The 13,776-nt window shown below is 40.8% G+C and overlaps 1 protein-coding gene across 4 annotated transcripts in view; it reads right to left on the bottom strand.

The window, feature by feature from the left end:
• PHKB (phosphorylase kinase regulatory subunit beta) overlaps positions 1 to 13,776 on the bottom strand; it is a 93,218-nt gene that overhangs the window by 21,717 nt on the left and 57,725 nt on the right. For 3 of the 4 annotated variants that reach the window (XM_081963211.1, XM_081963208.1, XM_081963210.1), the window contains 6 exons: positions 11,410 to 11,492; positions 11,221 to 11,311; positions 7,736 to 7,797; positions 7,420 to 7,582; positions 6,045 to 6,126; positions 3,514 to 3,571 (listed from right to left, as the gene is read on the bottom strand). In XM_081963211.1, coding sequence (XP_081819337.1) covers positions 3,514 to 3,571; positions 6,045 to 6,126; positions 7,420 to 7,582; positions 7,736 to 7,797; positions 11,221 to 11,311; positions 11,410 to 11,492 — 539 coding nt within the window. Of the gene's footprint in view, positions 1 to 2,083; positions 2,175 to 3,513; positions 3,572 to 6,044; positions 6,127 to 7,419; positions 7,583 to 7,735; positions 7,798 to 11,220; positions 11,312 to 11,409; positions 11,493 to 13,776 lie in introns of all 4 variants that reach the window. The other variant, XM_081963209.1, reaches the window with a different exon arrangement.

The following is a 13,776-nucleotide window of genomic DNA, read 5'->3' as shown; positions in this document are numbered from 1 at the left end:
AAAATAAACCCTAATTAAGAACCCTCCCCTCCCAGAAGAAATAAAAGAGGAGCAAAAGGGGAGTGGAGTTTGCAGGAGACAATTAGTTCGCTTAATTGGTTCGTGACTCTCCGAGACTCCTTGCCAAGTTTTGCAGATATCGGCCTGGCAGCTCCCCAAGCCAGAGAAGGTCTGTGACTGTAAATCCTCCCTCGAAAGACTTTGCTGGATGTGAATGAACAGAATTCACAGTAAATTAATAAAAGGTTTTTTTGTCAGGACAAGGAGTTTGCTTCATGCTCTTGGGAAGCCTCGGTCAGAACACAAGTGAGATGAGTCAGTGGACGACACCCCCCCCCCTTGAAAATAAGACCTGGTGCCTTTTTTGGGTGTATATGTGTATGTGTATGTGTATATATGTATATGTCAGGGTCTTATTTTCAGAGAAACACCTTTAGCCTTTATTTTATTTATTTATTTTAGATTTCCCTGGCAAACTGCATTAAAAAAATCTTTTGAATGGTCAGAATCTGATTTCCCATCCAATTGTACTGTTTCATTTATGAATGGGGAAATCAAAGGCTTCCACTTTCTAAAGAAAGCCCCTGAGACAGCAGAAATCGCGTGGTTTTCTGTTGGATGGGAAAGGGGAAAAGACTTCACTGAAGTTATTTAGCATCCGTTGACAAAATTCTAGTCCTGAAAATAAAACGCTGAGTATCCCTCTCTTCCTAAGCAGTCAATAATTTTCAACAGCCTCTTTCAGCCGATCGCCAAAGATTAAATGATGGCTACAGATGGCAATGAGATCATTACATACAAGTTTACTTTCCAATAAATAGGAATTAAAAGATAGGTTGAGAGAGGCAGCCGACACACGATGAAAATTTCAAGTGGCTAGACAATTATTTGATCAATGCAAATGCCTAAAATATCACGGCTGTATTAAATGAGGGTGGTTAATCTTTCCTCCTTAGAATGAACAAAATGAGTTTTTGCTAGGAGATTATCTATCTACCCATTCATTCATCTATCCATCTGTTGCTGAATTACATAGCTTAGATATCAGGAAGAGAATGCTTGAGTGAAATAAAGAAGAACATAATTAAGAAAATGGCAGGACTATTTTTTTCTTTCTGTCTTCATGATCCCATTTTCCTTCTATGTTAGATCTTTTTGGAGGTGCAGCTGGAGGCAAAGTTTGGGAAGAAGGAAAAAACAGAACAGAAGAGCAAAAAAAAAAAGAATGTCCTACATGTATATTGTCCCCACTTATATTTGCAAATTTATCCAGAGCATTTATTTCTGTGTATCAAACACACATACTGTGTTCGATCCTAGATAGAGGCAGATATTTCTCTCCCTGAGCACACTGAGAATATATCTGCTGAAGAAAACTCCGTACTGGCAACAGGATGAGCATCCGGCCATTAAACATTCTGCTAGCTCCATTCAGTTGCCCTGACTCCACCCCGCAAGGGATTATGGGGTCGTTAAATGAAGAGGACGATTTATTTTTGTGTATCAAAGGAGCTTTACTGTTTAATGTGGAGAAAAAAAAGGAATTCAGAAATTATTCTTGGTTTTCCCTGCCTCTTCTAAAGACACTCCAAAATTTGATTTCCAACATAGATAACTTAATCTCAGCAAAAAAATGGCAATCGAAGGATTCTCCATGTGTGTTTGTGTGTGTGTGTGTGTGTGTAAATGCACTTAATGAAGATGAGAGCACATAAAATGCTAAGATTAAAAATGGGCCGAAGCTTTTCAAAGTGATTGGTTATTAATACAGCTATTACTCTAGAAAACAAAGGACTGGATGCTCGACGTTGTCTAATGCAGGAATCAGAAGTGGAACAATCACGTATCAGAATTAATGAATGAGTGTGCGATAGTCTGCTAAATTAGCACAAAAATCCATCAGCCAAATTGATTTTGCATTTGATGACAATGGGATGCACACACTCCTCAAAATCAAGTGCAAAGCTCTCTTCCCCCGCCCTCTCTCCCTTTTGGCAAAAAACCCACCACGGACAGATACCAGCAAAATGCAAATCAGCCACACATCTCAAGCAGAACCGTTGCAAACCTGGGTATGCTTTACCTGTTTCCCATGGACTATCAAAGTTGTAATATGGGGAGCTAAAGAGGCAGCAAATTTCTGAATGCATGCTGCGCTGCAGCGGAGCACCAACCTGGATTTGATACACAACAGAGGGGTTCAAAGGACGAGATCCTCACACCTACTCTAAATAAAATCCTCTTGGTAGCCCATGCATTCTACACACTATAGTTTCTTTTTTTTTTCTGCAGTGGATGACAGCTGCTCACTGGGAATCAGAAACTGGAGGGACCCTTTGGTTTTGCAAAACGAGCTCCACAATATATCTTCATGTACGCAGTCATTGCCTTGGCACTCGATTGCTTTCAAAACCCGTCAAATTTCGGGATTCGGCACGTTTTGAAGCAGAAATCTTGTCCCAGCGCTCGTCTTCCTCCCGGTAGTCAACACGCAAGGAAGAACTTGCGGATGTCGGCTGCCTCCTGACTCGCAATTTCTTCTGGACGAACTAGCGGGCTGCGTGGTATGTCATGTGGCTTCCTCAATACCGTTGGTTTGAATATTGGATGCGTCTTCCGGAACGAATTACTAATAAGGACAAAGGTACCACTGGTACAATGATAAAATCCTCTACTATAGAATTTGCTGGTTGTTTATTTTTTCCGGCTTACAGTTTGAGGGATCAGAAGATCCCTGAATATAATCTGACATTTTGCTTCTCATCCAAGAAACTTCTTCAGTTCTGACTGAATGAACTAATTTCGTTGTATTTATTTTGTACAATGACAATAAAGACTATACTAATGGTGGAAAATAGAAGGATTCACATTCCTTGCAGTTATCTGGTCATTAACATTCTTTCTGAGAGTCATGGAGCCACTTGGAGGTTTTATCTGGCCCTCAGGGTCACCTCAATTGTGCAAAGGAGCGTGGAACCTTCTTGGAACTGCTGAAAGGACTGTGTTGTAAAGAGGAGATAGGTGGCGTTAGCACAGATAAACCTCTGCGGCCTCAATGACTCTCACAAAGAGTGCTAATGACCAGATGACTGCAAAGAATATAAATCCTTCTATTCCTCACTATTCAGTCAGAACAGAAGAAGCTTCCTCATGGATGAGAAGCGAAACGTCTTAAAAGAAAAACCAGAAAGTCCAGTTGCCTCTTGGGGGGGGAAAAAGCACCTTTGGGACAATCATGACCTGGATGACTGAGAATCTTCATAGATATGTTACAGTTAAGAGGGCCCCTCCTTCCTTTGTATAAATTAAGCACCAATTTCATATAGCCCATAGTGTCACATGGAGATACGATTCCAAATTTCAGGGGGGGCGTGGTTTTGGGGGTTTTTTGGTGGTTTTTTTTGCAAAATCAGTAGACGTACATCGACTCAAACTGCCGAAAATCGGCACAGAGCTGCAACTGAGAAAAAAAAGACAACCCCACTGTGAAACTGGAAAGTGTCATATACAAACCAGAGTTTTTTGCTGCCGGCTTTTCGGTAGATTCTTTCGATATGATCGGAGACGGTGCCTAATTTGTACATAAAAGACACACACAAAAAAAGCAGAAATAAACAGTACGATTTCCTTGCAGCTGCTAGGAGATTCCGCGTTATCAGCTTATCTTATTACAAAGGTTAATGGCAGCATTAACAACCACTCCTGCTGTGAGGAATGGCAACAGAGCCACACTTTTCCATACAGGTTTATGCAAATATTGAAGCACATATAGATATTTTATTTCGACGCTTCAGGTCCCTGGCAGAAATCAACAGTTGTCCCCTGTTTTTTTCTTCTTCTTCGGCAGTTGTAACCTGCAGCGCTACTGTGACAGCATATAAACTAGCTTGCGCTTACATAATTTGATTCCAGCTGAATAACTACCATTGCAGCATTAAAATGTTATACCGGGGTTGAAAATAAATGTTGTTTTGCGGCTGCTTTATGTGCTAGCTGGGCGCTCCTATGCTCTTTTTTGTGTTGCTTTTTTAAAAATAAAAAAAATTAAAAATTAAAAACAAAAATGGGCCATGAGAGTGACTTTGCTGGGATTTGGTGGATTAGGCCCAAACAGGAGCAAACAGCTGTGAAAAATGATTGAAATGCTATGAATCCCAGCACGCGTTTTGGCTTATAATCCTTCTTTTGAGATGCATTGTTTATTATGTAATGCTCAGAACAACAACAACAAAAAAAAAACCAACAACCCCCAAGTCCTTCTTATAGCACTACAATGGGGAGGGAACTCATTGTTCCAAAATTAGAATCAGAATATCCGAAACAGTCTTTGAAGTAGGAATATAAAGCAAAGTAAATGGAATACACGAACTGACTAAGGTGCAAGATTTGATAAGGACGTTTTAGTAGCATAAGGATTTATGCTTTCATTAGCAAATTGAGGATGATTTTTTAGAATGCATTTTTAAAAAAAGCCTTTGGACGTTTAAAAATGCCAAGGGACGTATCTTTAAATGGATGGGGCTATAACGAACCAATTGGGAATATTACCCTACTCTATTAAATCACTGTTTTCTCTACAGGTAGTCCTCGACTTACAACGATTCATTAAAGTTGCAACGGCACTGAAAAATGTGACTGATGACCAATTTGCACGCTTGTAGCCACTGCTGCATCCCCGTGATCACGTGATTTACACGCAGAGGCTTGACAACTGGTTCATATTTATGACGGTTGCAATGTCCCAGGGTCACATCATCCCCTTTGGCGACCTTCCGACAAGCCAAGTTGAAGGGGAAGCCAGATTCACTTAACGGCGATGTGACCAATTTAACAAGCGCGGTGATGCCCTTAACAAATGTGGTGAGAAAAGTGGGGGCAAAACTCGCTTAGCAAATGTCTCACTTAGCAACATAGATTTTGGGATCAGTTGTGATTGTGAGTCAAGGACAACCTGTACCAGGTGTGCTACACCACTAGAGGTAACATGTAAGGTGAGATACACAGCAAAACGTGGAAGAGAAAACAACCCTTCTTCCTGCTTCATCTTAGCAGATGGACCTGGCTTCCTGCAATTGGTTTCTACAGAACTGTAGAATAGAACAGAACAGAACAGAACAGAATAGGATAGAATAGGATAGATAGGGTAGAATAAGAGAGTTAGAAGGGACCTCGGAGGTCTTCTAGTCCAACCCCCTGCTTAGGCAGGAAACCCTACACCACTTCAGACAAATGGTTATCCAACATCTTCTTAAAAGCGTACAGTATTGGAACATTTGCAACTTCTGGAGGAAAGTTGTTCCACTGATTGTTTCTAACTATCAGGAAATTTCCCCTTAGTTCTAAGTTGTTTCTTTCTTGATTAGTTTCCACCCATTGCTTCTTGTCCTACCCTTAGGTGCTTTGGAGAATAGCTTGACTCCCACTTCTTTGTGGCAACCCCTGAGATATTGGAAGACTGCTATCATGTTTCCCCTAGTCCTTCTTTTCATTAAAGTAGACATACCCAATTCCTGCAACCGTTCTTCATATGTTTTAGTCTCCAGTCCCCTAATCATCCCAATCGGGGTCATTAAGTCGAAGACTATCTGGATTTAAAGGAGTTCAGTTCCTTCCACTTTCTGGCATGCACCCCCTGAGCAAGATAGTCACACCACTTATGCACTGCATATTCGCAACTCATGTTCCACTAACCCATGTTCCACAGGGGTTGCCATAAAGAAGAGGGAGTCAACCTATTCTCCAAGGCACCTGAGGGCAGAACAAGAAGCAATGGGTGGAAACTAATCAAGGAGAGAAGCAACTTAGAACTGAGGAGAAATTTCCTGACAACAATCAGTGGAAAGACTTGCCTCCAGAAGTTGTGAATGCCCCAACACTGGAAGTCTTTAAGAAGATGTTGGATAGCCATTTGTCTGAAGTGGTGTAGGGTTTCCTGCCTAGGCAGGGGGTTGGACTAGAAGACCTCCAAGGTCCCTTCCAACTCTGCTATTGTATTGTATTGTATTATTGTAACCGATAAGCAAAAGAGGCTCCTGCCAGCCTACCTTCCTTGGTGATAAAATTTGGGCCTTCCCTTTTGAGCAAAATGCTCAACAGAATGATCTGGCTTGCCACGCAGCTGCAGTCCTGTCGAGGAATAACCATCAAATTGTAAAAGGTTAGTAGAGACACGTGTGATTCTCCCAAGGTTTTACACAACACACTCTGCTGTTCGTTGGAGCTATGGACAAGACCCTGATGGGAGTCTTCTGTTTAAGAGGCGCAGTGATGCAGTGGTTGGAACACAGTACTGCAGGCTAGTTCTGCTGACTGCCGACTGCCTGCAGTTCAAATCTCACCAGGCTCAAGGTTGACTCAGCTTTCTACCTTTCTGAGGTCGGTAAAATGAGGAATATGCTGACTCCATAAACCACTTAGAGAGGGCTGTAAAGCACTGTAAAGTGGTACATATATTCCTTCCTTCCCTCCCTCCCTCCTTCCTTCTTTCCTTCCTTCCATGGTGGTACAATGGTTAGAACGGAGTACTGCAGGCTAGTTCTGCTGACTGTCAGCTGCCTAGAGTTCGGCAGTTTGAATCTCACCAGGCTTAAGGTTGACTCAGCCTTCCATCCTTCCAAGGTGGGTAAAATAAGGAATATGCTGACTCCATAAACCACTTAGAGAGGGCTGTAAATCACTGTAAAGTAGTATAGTTTTTTTTCTTTTTCTTTCTTTTTTCGTTTCTGTTATAATTTTGCACCAGTGAGGTTAAAACTAATTTCGTTGTATTTAAGTTACAATGGCAATAAAGATTATACTTATATATATTCCTTCCTTTCTTTCCTTCCTTCATTCCTTCCTTCCCTCCCTCCCTCCTTCCTTCCTTCCTTTCCTTCCTTCCATGGTGGTACAATGGTTAGAATGCAGAACTGCAGGCTACTTCTGCTGACTGCCGGCTGCCTGCAGTTCGGCAGTTTGAATCTCACCAGACTCAAGGTTGACTCAGCCTTCCATCCTTCTGAGGTGGGTCAAATGAGGACCCAGATTGTTGGGGGCAAGAGGCTGACTCTGTAAACCGCTTAGAGAGGGCTGCAAAGCACTGTGAAGCAGTATATAAGTCTAAGTGCTATTGCTAATGCTAAATGGCAGATCTCTTCTGACACAGCAACCCTCTGCAAACTTTTCCTATCCTGATAAGTAATGTTAATTGATAGACATTTTTCAAATGGTGAATGTCTTCCTTGACTTCTATAAGGAGTTCTCACTTTGGTAGTTGGAACCAAATATAGTAGTTGGAAAATGGGAAAATACAATAGTTTTTCGGTATAAATGAGAAGGTAAGTGATCAAATCAGCGTTTCTCAACCTTGTGGAAACGATCCGCAATTGTGATTGTGACTTTCTTCCTTACGCACCGCAGATCAAGCATTTAGAAACTCACATTCAGTTTCTGAAGTATCTCATGCATTGGCTTGTTTTTCCAGTCGCTGAGATTAATATCTGGCTGCTGTTCTAACTCAGTTGCGTTTGGCGTGCTGGTTTGCCTCTTGACTTTTGAATGTGTGGGAAGCTCCAGTTCTTCAAAACTCTTAAATTCCGGAGGCCTGCAGAAAAAAAAGATTGTGTAGCCTGAAAAATCTAACGGATGCTTTCACGATGTACCTTTCTAACATGACGCTGAACTAAGATAAATGATCTAGAAAGCCCATCTGAGGCGCATGAAGCTATGGTTTTACTATCATTTTGGATATACGTACTCCTCTGTGTCACTGATTCTTAAGAAATCCAATTGTTCAACCACTGCTCCAGATATTAATGTCTGAAATACAGAAGAGGAATGGAAGATAAAAACAGCATTTAGTAGAAAATATGGGAAATCCATAGTTTGCTGTAATAATGCATAATGACACACTGCAAACGGCTTTTGAAAACACAACCATGGAGGGATGGATGGAATGGTCAGCCAGGTAATAGAGAGAGAGAAACAGAGTGAGTGAGGGAGGAAGGGAGTGGGGTCTCTGTGTGTTTATTTGTGTGTGTATGAGAGAGGGGGGGGAGAGAGAGACAGAAAAAGACAGACTTTTGGAAACATGACCATGGAGGGATGGAATGGTCAGCCAGGTAATAGAGAGAGAGAAACAGAGTGAGGGAGGAAGGGAGTGGGGTCTCTGTGTGTTTATTTGTGTGTGTGTGTGTGCGAGAGAGAGAGAGAGAGAGAGACAGAGAGACAGAGACATAGAGAGAAAGACAGAAAGACAGAGAGAGACAGACTTTTGGAAACACGACCATGGAGGGATGGAATGGTCAGCCAGGTAATAGAGAGAGAGAAATAGGGAGTGAGGGAGGAAGGGAGTGGGCTCTCTCTCTCTCTCTCTCTCTCTCTCTCTCTCTCTCTCTCTCTCTCTCTCTCTCTCTCTCTCTCTGTATATATGTATGAGAGAGACAGACAGACACAGAGACAGAGAGACAAAGACAGAGAGAGAAAGAGACAGACAGAGAGAGACAGAACAAGAAAGCGAGAAAGAGAGATTTGAATCTTTTCCAATATCTGCTGCCTGGATATAGGAGATCAATAGATACTAATAGACTCTGCTTGCTATTGTTCATACATGTTGCAGCCAAGTCCGTTTTAACAGATTGTACTAATTGGCCGTCATTAAAATTTTCTTTCAATTGAAGGTTACAGATATAAGAGTTTTAGTAGTATATAAATAAAAGCAGAAAATCTGCAGAAATGTTAGAATAGATTAACATATCAGAGCTTCAGTGGCAGCTATGATTTTTTTATTTCCTCAACTTAAAAAAAAAAAAAAACAACCCTTTGTATTTCAGCTCCTAGTTATCCTAAGAGATAAGCTTCTGAAACTTTTAACTCAGAACGTATATAATCCTAAATCATGTATATTCCTCGCACAGTCCCTCTGTGCGAGGAATATACAGCACCTTCAAATGCTCTTCTGAGATTTTTGCAGAGGGGAAATAACAACTACTACTAATAGTGGAAAAGGACACTTTACATCCTGCAAATGATACGTTGAATATTATTAAACTAGATCTGTCTATCTCAGCTGCTTGGGAAGGACTCAGTCGAGGAGCAAAAAGGCCAAATCCATTTTAAACATCTGGCTGACCGTGTGACCAACAAAAATAAATAATACAAATTCTAAATCCCATGAAGATGATAATTTTTGCACAAAATAAGGCTGGTCTGGAAAAAAAAAGTTGCCCCTATAAGTGATGGCTAAACTTTTCACTGATGCAAGCCAAATTCGCATGGGTGCATCCCTAATGCAATGCACATATGACACCCCCCATGCGCCCTGCCTCCACTTGCATGTGCGCGCAACCCCAGTGCTCCCCCACCTCCACGCATGCATTTCCCGCATGTGGCCCGCCCCATGCATGTGTGGCAGAGACCCGAAAACCAGCTGGCTGGCAGGAGGCATGCACTAATGCACGGTGGAGCTGAGCTAAGGCCATGGGTTGCATGCCCACAGAGTGGGCTCTGCGTGTCATCTGTGCCACAGGTTCACCATCAGGTCCTGTAAGACTAGCCTCCAGATACGGCATGAATTTTTGTTGTTTGTTCATTATTCTAAGCAACTGTTACTTCAGATGTTAAAGTATGTTTCTAGCCCCTCTTTCCTCCCAGGATTTTTTTTGCAGAAGAAGAAAGAAGGATTAGCTGTCTATCTCTTCCCCCAACCGTCCAATTCAATTTCCTCCCCAAATATTTATGCTTTGCTGGAGAGCAAAGATGCCCTTTTTCTTATTAATATTTTATCAGGTTTACATATTATCTGCTATTAATCCTTTGAATATTCAAATAGATCTCTAAGGGGAAAACAGATTACACTGAATCAACGTTAAGCTTTCCTAGGAAAAAGAGTTTCACATTGGTGAGGCAAAACTAATAGAGATAAGGTTAGAGTAACTTTTCATTTATATCGCGAAATATATCAAGAAAACTATGCCACCACAATGGGAAGGCTGCCTCTCTGTCATAATTTGATTTACGTGTTTTATACTGATCTTTATATTCCCCGTTTATCTTGTATATCTGAGCACAAATTGTAATAACTTTATTATAGCCCATAAATGGGGGAAATATTCTAGCCGAGCCTGGAAACTGTAGTTTTACGACCAAAATGGAAGGTATTTTCATGCAAAATTATATAACTCTTCTATGAATAAATGTCTAAAAGGCCTAACTCTCTGCATACAAATGCAAAAACGGCAAGTAAATTATGAACGCGAACATATATTCCCTCTAATAGATAATGCATTATTAGCATTTCATAATCTCACTATTTCAGTTTTTCCTCTTTCTATAATGAAATGGACGATGTCCAAGAATGCAACAGTGGAGTAATTTAGGAAATTAATGCTCAAGCCTTAGCAAAAGAAAATGTTGCATTATTTAAATCTGGGAAGTAATTGTGTACAGGTCAGGTTGAAAATAGCACAATGGCTCCAGCAGTCTATCCAGATGCTAAAGATTCTGGCAGCCTTTATTTATTAAGGACTTAAGTAACACTTTTAAAAACAAGAAAGGAACACAAAAATGGTGAACCAAACATTTTCCAAACAGAAGCTGGATTTTATCAGTTGTCATCACTGTCATCTCCTCCTCATTGCATGGAAATGAACCCCTAAATTGGCAAGCGATAGGAAGTGTTGGAATTGACTCAGCATGATTTTGAAGACAAGGACTGGATTCATACATTGCCTGGAACTATAAACATACATAAAGAAGTTTTATGCATGTTTAATACTTTGCCTTAAGCCAGTTAACCATGGTTTAATGAATATAGCACAACTGAGCGAGTTCACACATGGCCTGAACAGCTGGGTCCAGTGCCTGATGTGTAGATGCACAGAAAGCAGAGGAGAGAAGGGCAGTGGAAATCTATGGGCCGGTCCTTGGGAAGGAAGAGCCACCACTGCTACCGAAGCCCTATCCACGCTCTGGGGATAAAAGGCAGAAGGCGGAGGTGAATAGATGTAGCGGACAACTATTCATCTCCCTGCCAGACAGACTTGTTAGCCTGCAGTGAGAGAGAAACTTTTTGCCAGTGCTGCTGAATCTTTGAGTTCTCCCCAGAGGGTTTGTAATGTTTGGGTAGCTGGGTCAGAACAGACACATTGATACCTGCTGATTACTTGAAATTTTATGCCATGCATCAGTTACATTTTATTTAATTACATTTTATGCCATGTATCAATGAAAAGACAACTATACCTGCAGCCTATCAACATGAACCTTCACTCCACCGACCACACCTTTCTTAAAGGAGGCAAGCATGTCCAGTATGGGATTGAATCTGCTTCCCCTGATGTAAAAGAAACACACAAGGTTTTATGTTGCAAACTTCTCAAATGTCCGAGCATTGGGAATCTTATGTGTGTGTTTCTATGGGTGACGTCTTACCTTATATTGTCCTCTCGGATGAGCACAAGGAATAACGGACGGCCATGCATTTTCCAGTATTGTTTAATGAACTGCAAAGCATTCTAGGGAAATAAAGCCCCCACCCCCAAAAGGAGAAAAAATATTAAAAGAGCGTAAATTGCAATTTTAAAAAAATCATCCAATTAGCAAAACAAAACAATAGGTGAGAAGGCGTGGATGTGTTGAATGCATGTTTGGCTGGCTGAGGAATTCTGGGAGATGAAGTCCACATATCTTCTAGTGGCCGTGGTTTGAGAAACGGTATATACAATGCAATTTAGATCTGGTACATAGATAGATGAGAGACAGAGAGAAAGACAGGGAAAGACAGAAAAAAGGGGGGGCAGACAGACAGACAGACAAAGACCTCAGAGTTTTGGTTTCATTGGGTCTGCTATTGGAACCTTGACAAAGACAAAGACAGACAGAGAGAGACAAAGACACACACAGAGAGAGACACACACAGAGACAAAGACAGAGAGAGACAAAGAGAGACAGAGACAGAGAGAGACAGAACACCACACAGAGAGAGAGACAGAAACAGAAAGAGACAGAGATAGATAGAAACAGATACAGACAGAGAGAGAGGGAGAGACACAGAGACAAAGAGAGAGAGAGACAAAGACACAGAGAGATAGAAACAGAGGGAGACAGAGAGAGATAGAAACAGAGGGAGACAGAGAGAGGGAGAGACACAGAAAGAGACAAACAAAGACAGAGAGAGACAGAAACAGTGACAGACAAAGACAGAGAGAGGTAGAGAGAGATAGAAACAGAGACAGAGAAAGACAGAGAAAGAGATATAGAGGTAGAGATTACATATAATTCAATCCTTGCATATATAATGCATATTATGCACTGAATTCTGTGGGTTGAAGTGCATACATCTTGAAGTGCCAAGGTTGAAAAACACTGGTATATACAATGAAATTTCAATCTAAAACAGATCTGGATCAGTGCAATATGGTGATTCCTGAAGATGACTTGTAACACGGAAATGAACTCTGTGGAAAAGTCTTCATTGGCCACAAACATTAATGAATTTCTTAGGAGGCCCATGTCAGAAATATTTACTGAAATGGCATTTTAGGGAATGTTCTTTTTCTTCAGGGATAATCTTTATTATCTTACTGAAAAGAATTATTTACAGAAGGTGGCGGGAGCTATGTTCCACTGTCGATGTCTCCAAAAACTTCTTTATTCTCCATTTTTTTTGATAAAAAAATATGCAAACCACCAAGTCAATCCACTTAAAACCCCATGGAAACTGAGGGAATCCAAATGGAGAGAAGGAAGGGGAGGGAGGAAAGAGAAAGAAAGAAAGAAAGAAAGAAAGAAAGAAAGAAAGAAAGAAAGAAAGAAAGAAAGAAAGAAAGAAAGAAAATAAGAAAGAAGGGAAGGGAGGGAAGAATGAAAGAAAGAAAAGAAAGAAAGAAAGGGGGAGGGAAGAAATGAAGGAAGGAAAGAAAGAAGAGAAAGAGGGAGGGAGGAAAGAGAAAAAAGAAAAAGAAAGAAAGAGGGAGGGAGGGAGAATATTTTTTAAAAGGTAAAATTATAGAGTCCTGTTCTCTGGCACTGAGTGTTCCCTGATTATCCAACCCAATCTTTACAAGCCAGCAGATGCTGAACATGCTGTAAATCAAAATCTCTCCTTGGGGTTTCCAACAACTTTGTAATTTTCTTCTGGAGCCCCAGGATTATTATTTTTCTCACCTATGAAAGTAACGTTTACCAGCTCAAATGTAGATTTCTAGCAACTTTGATCAATTCAGCATCACTCAAGTCTCTCTCTCTCTCTCTCTCTCTCTCTCTCTCTCTCTCTCTCTCTCTCTTTCTCTCCTTCCCCATTTACAGCTGGGTGATTAATCCTCAATTTAAATTTTTACAAAGAAAGCCAATCCTGATACTTTGGCCCTTTTAATATGGTTATTAGATAGTAGAGGGCATTTCTCGTATCTGTCTGCTTCATGCTGGACTTCTCTTTGACCCATTTCTGTGCTTCTTAAGAAAATAAGAAAAGGGGCGGCAACTTATAGTGAAAGAATATTTTTAGAGGAAAAGCAATCTACAAATGTTCCTCTATGGCTCCAAATGCAGTAACTTTCAACTTTGTGGCTAATATATGGAATTATCTACATAATCCAGTCTAATGCAAGTCAGTTCAAATTATGCCTGCTTCTTTTTTTAAAGTGAGGTTTTCTTTTACGTTAAGTAAGCAAACAATTTCAACTTCAGCTACAACATTCCGGAGAAAGCAATTGTGTCCCTGCCTTATTGAGTAAAAGGCCTTCTCATTTTTAAAAAAAATTCTTTCTGTTCCCAGACCAATAAAGTACAAGACTTAAT

Source organism: Natrix helvetica, assembly GCF_964273705.1.
Source record: "Natrix helvetica genome assembly, chromosome: 10".
NCBI classification, from domain to species: Eukaryota; Metazoa; Chordata; class Lepidosauria; order Squamata; family Natricidae; genus Natrix; species Natrix helvetica.
The sequence above is the reverse complement of the archived record's forward strand: the minus strand, read 5'-3'. Positions and strand labels throughout refer to the sequence as shown.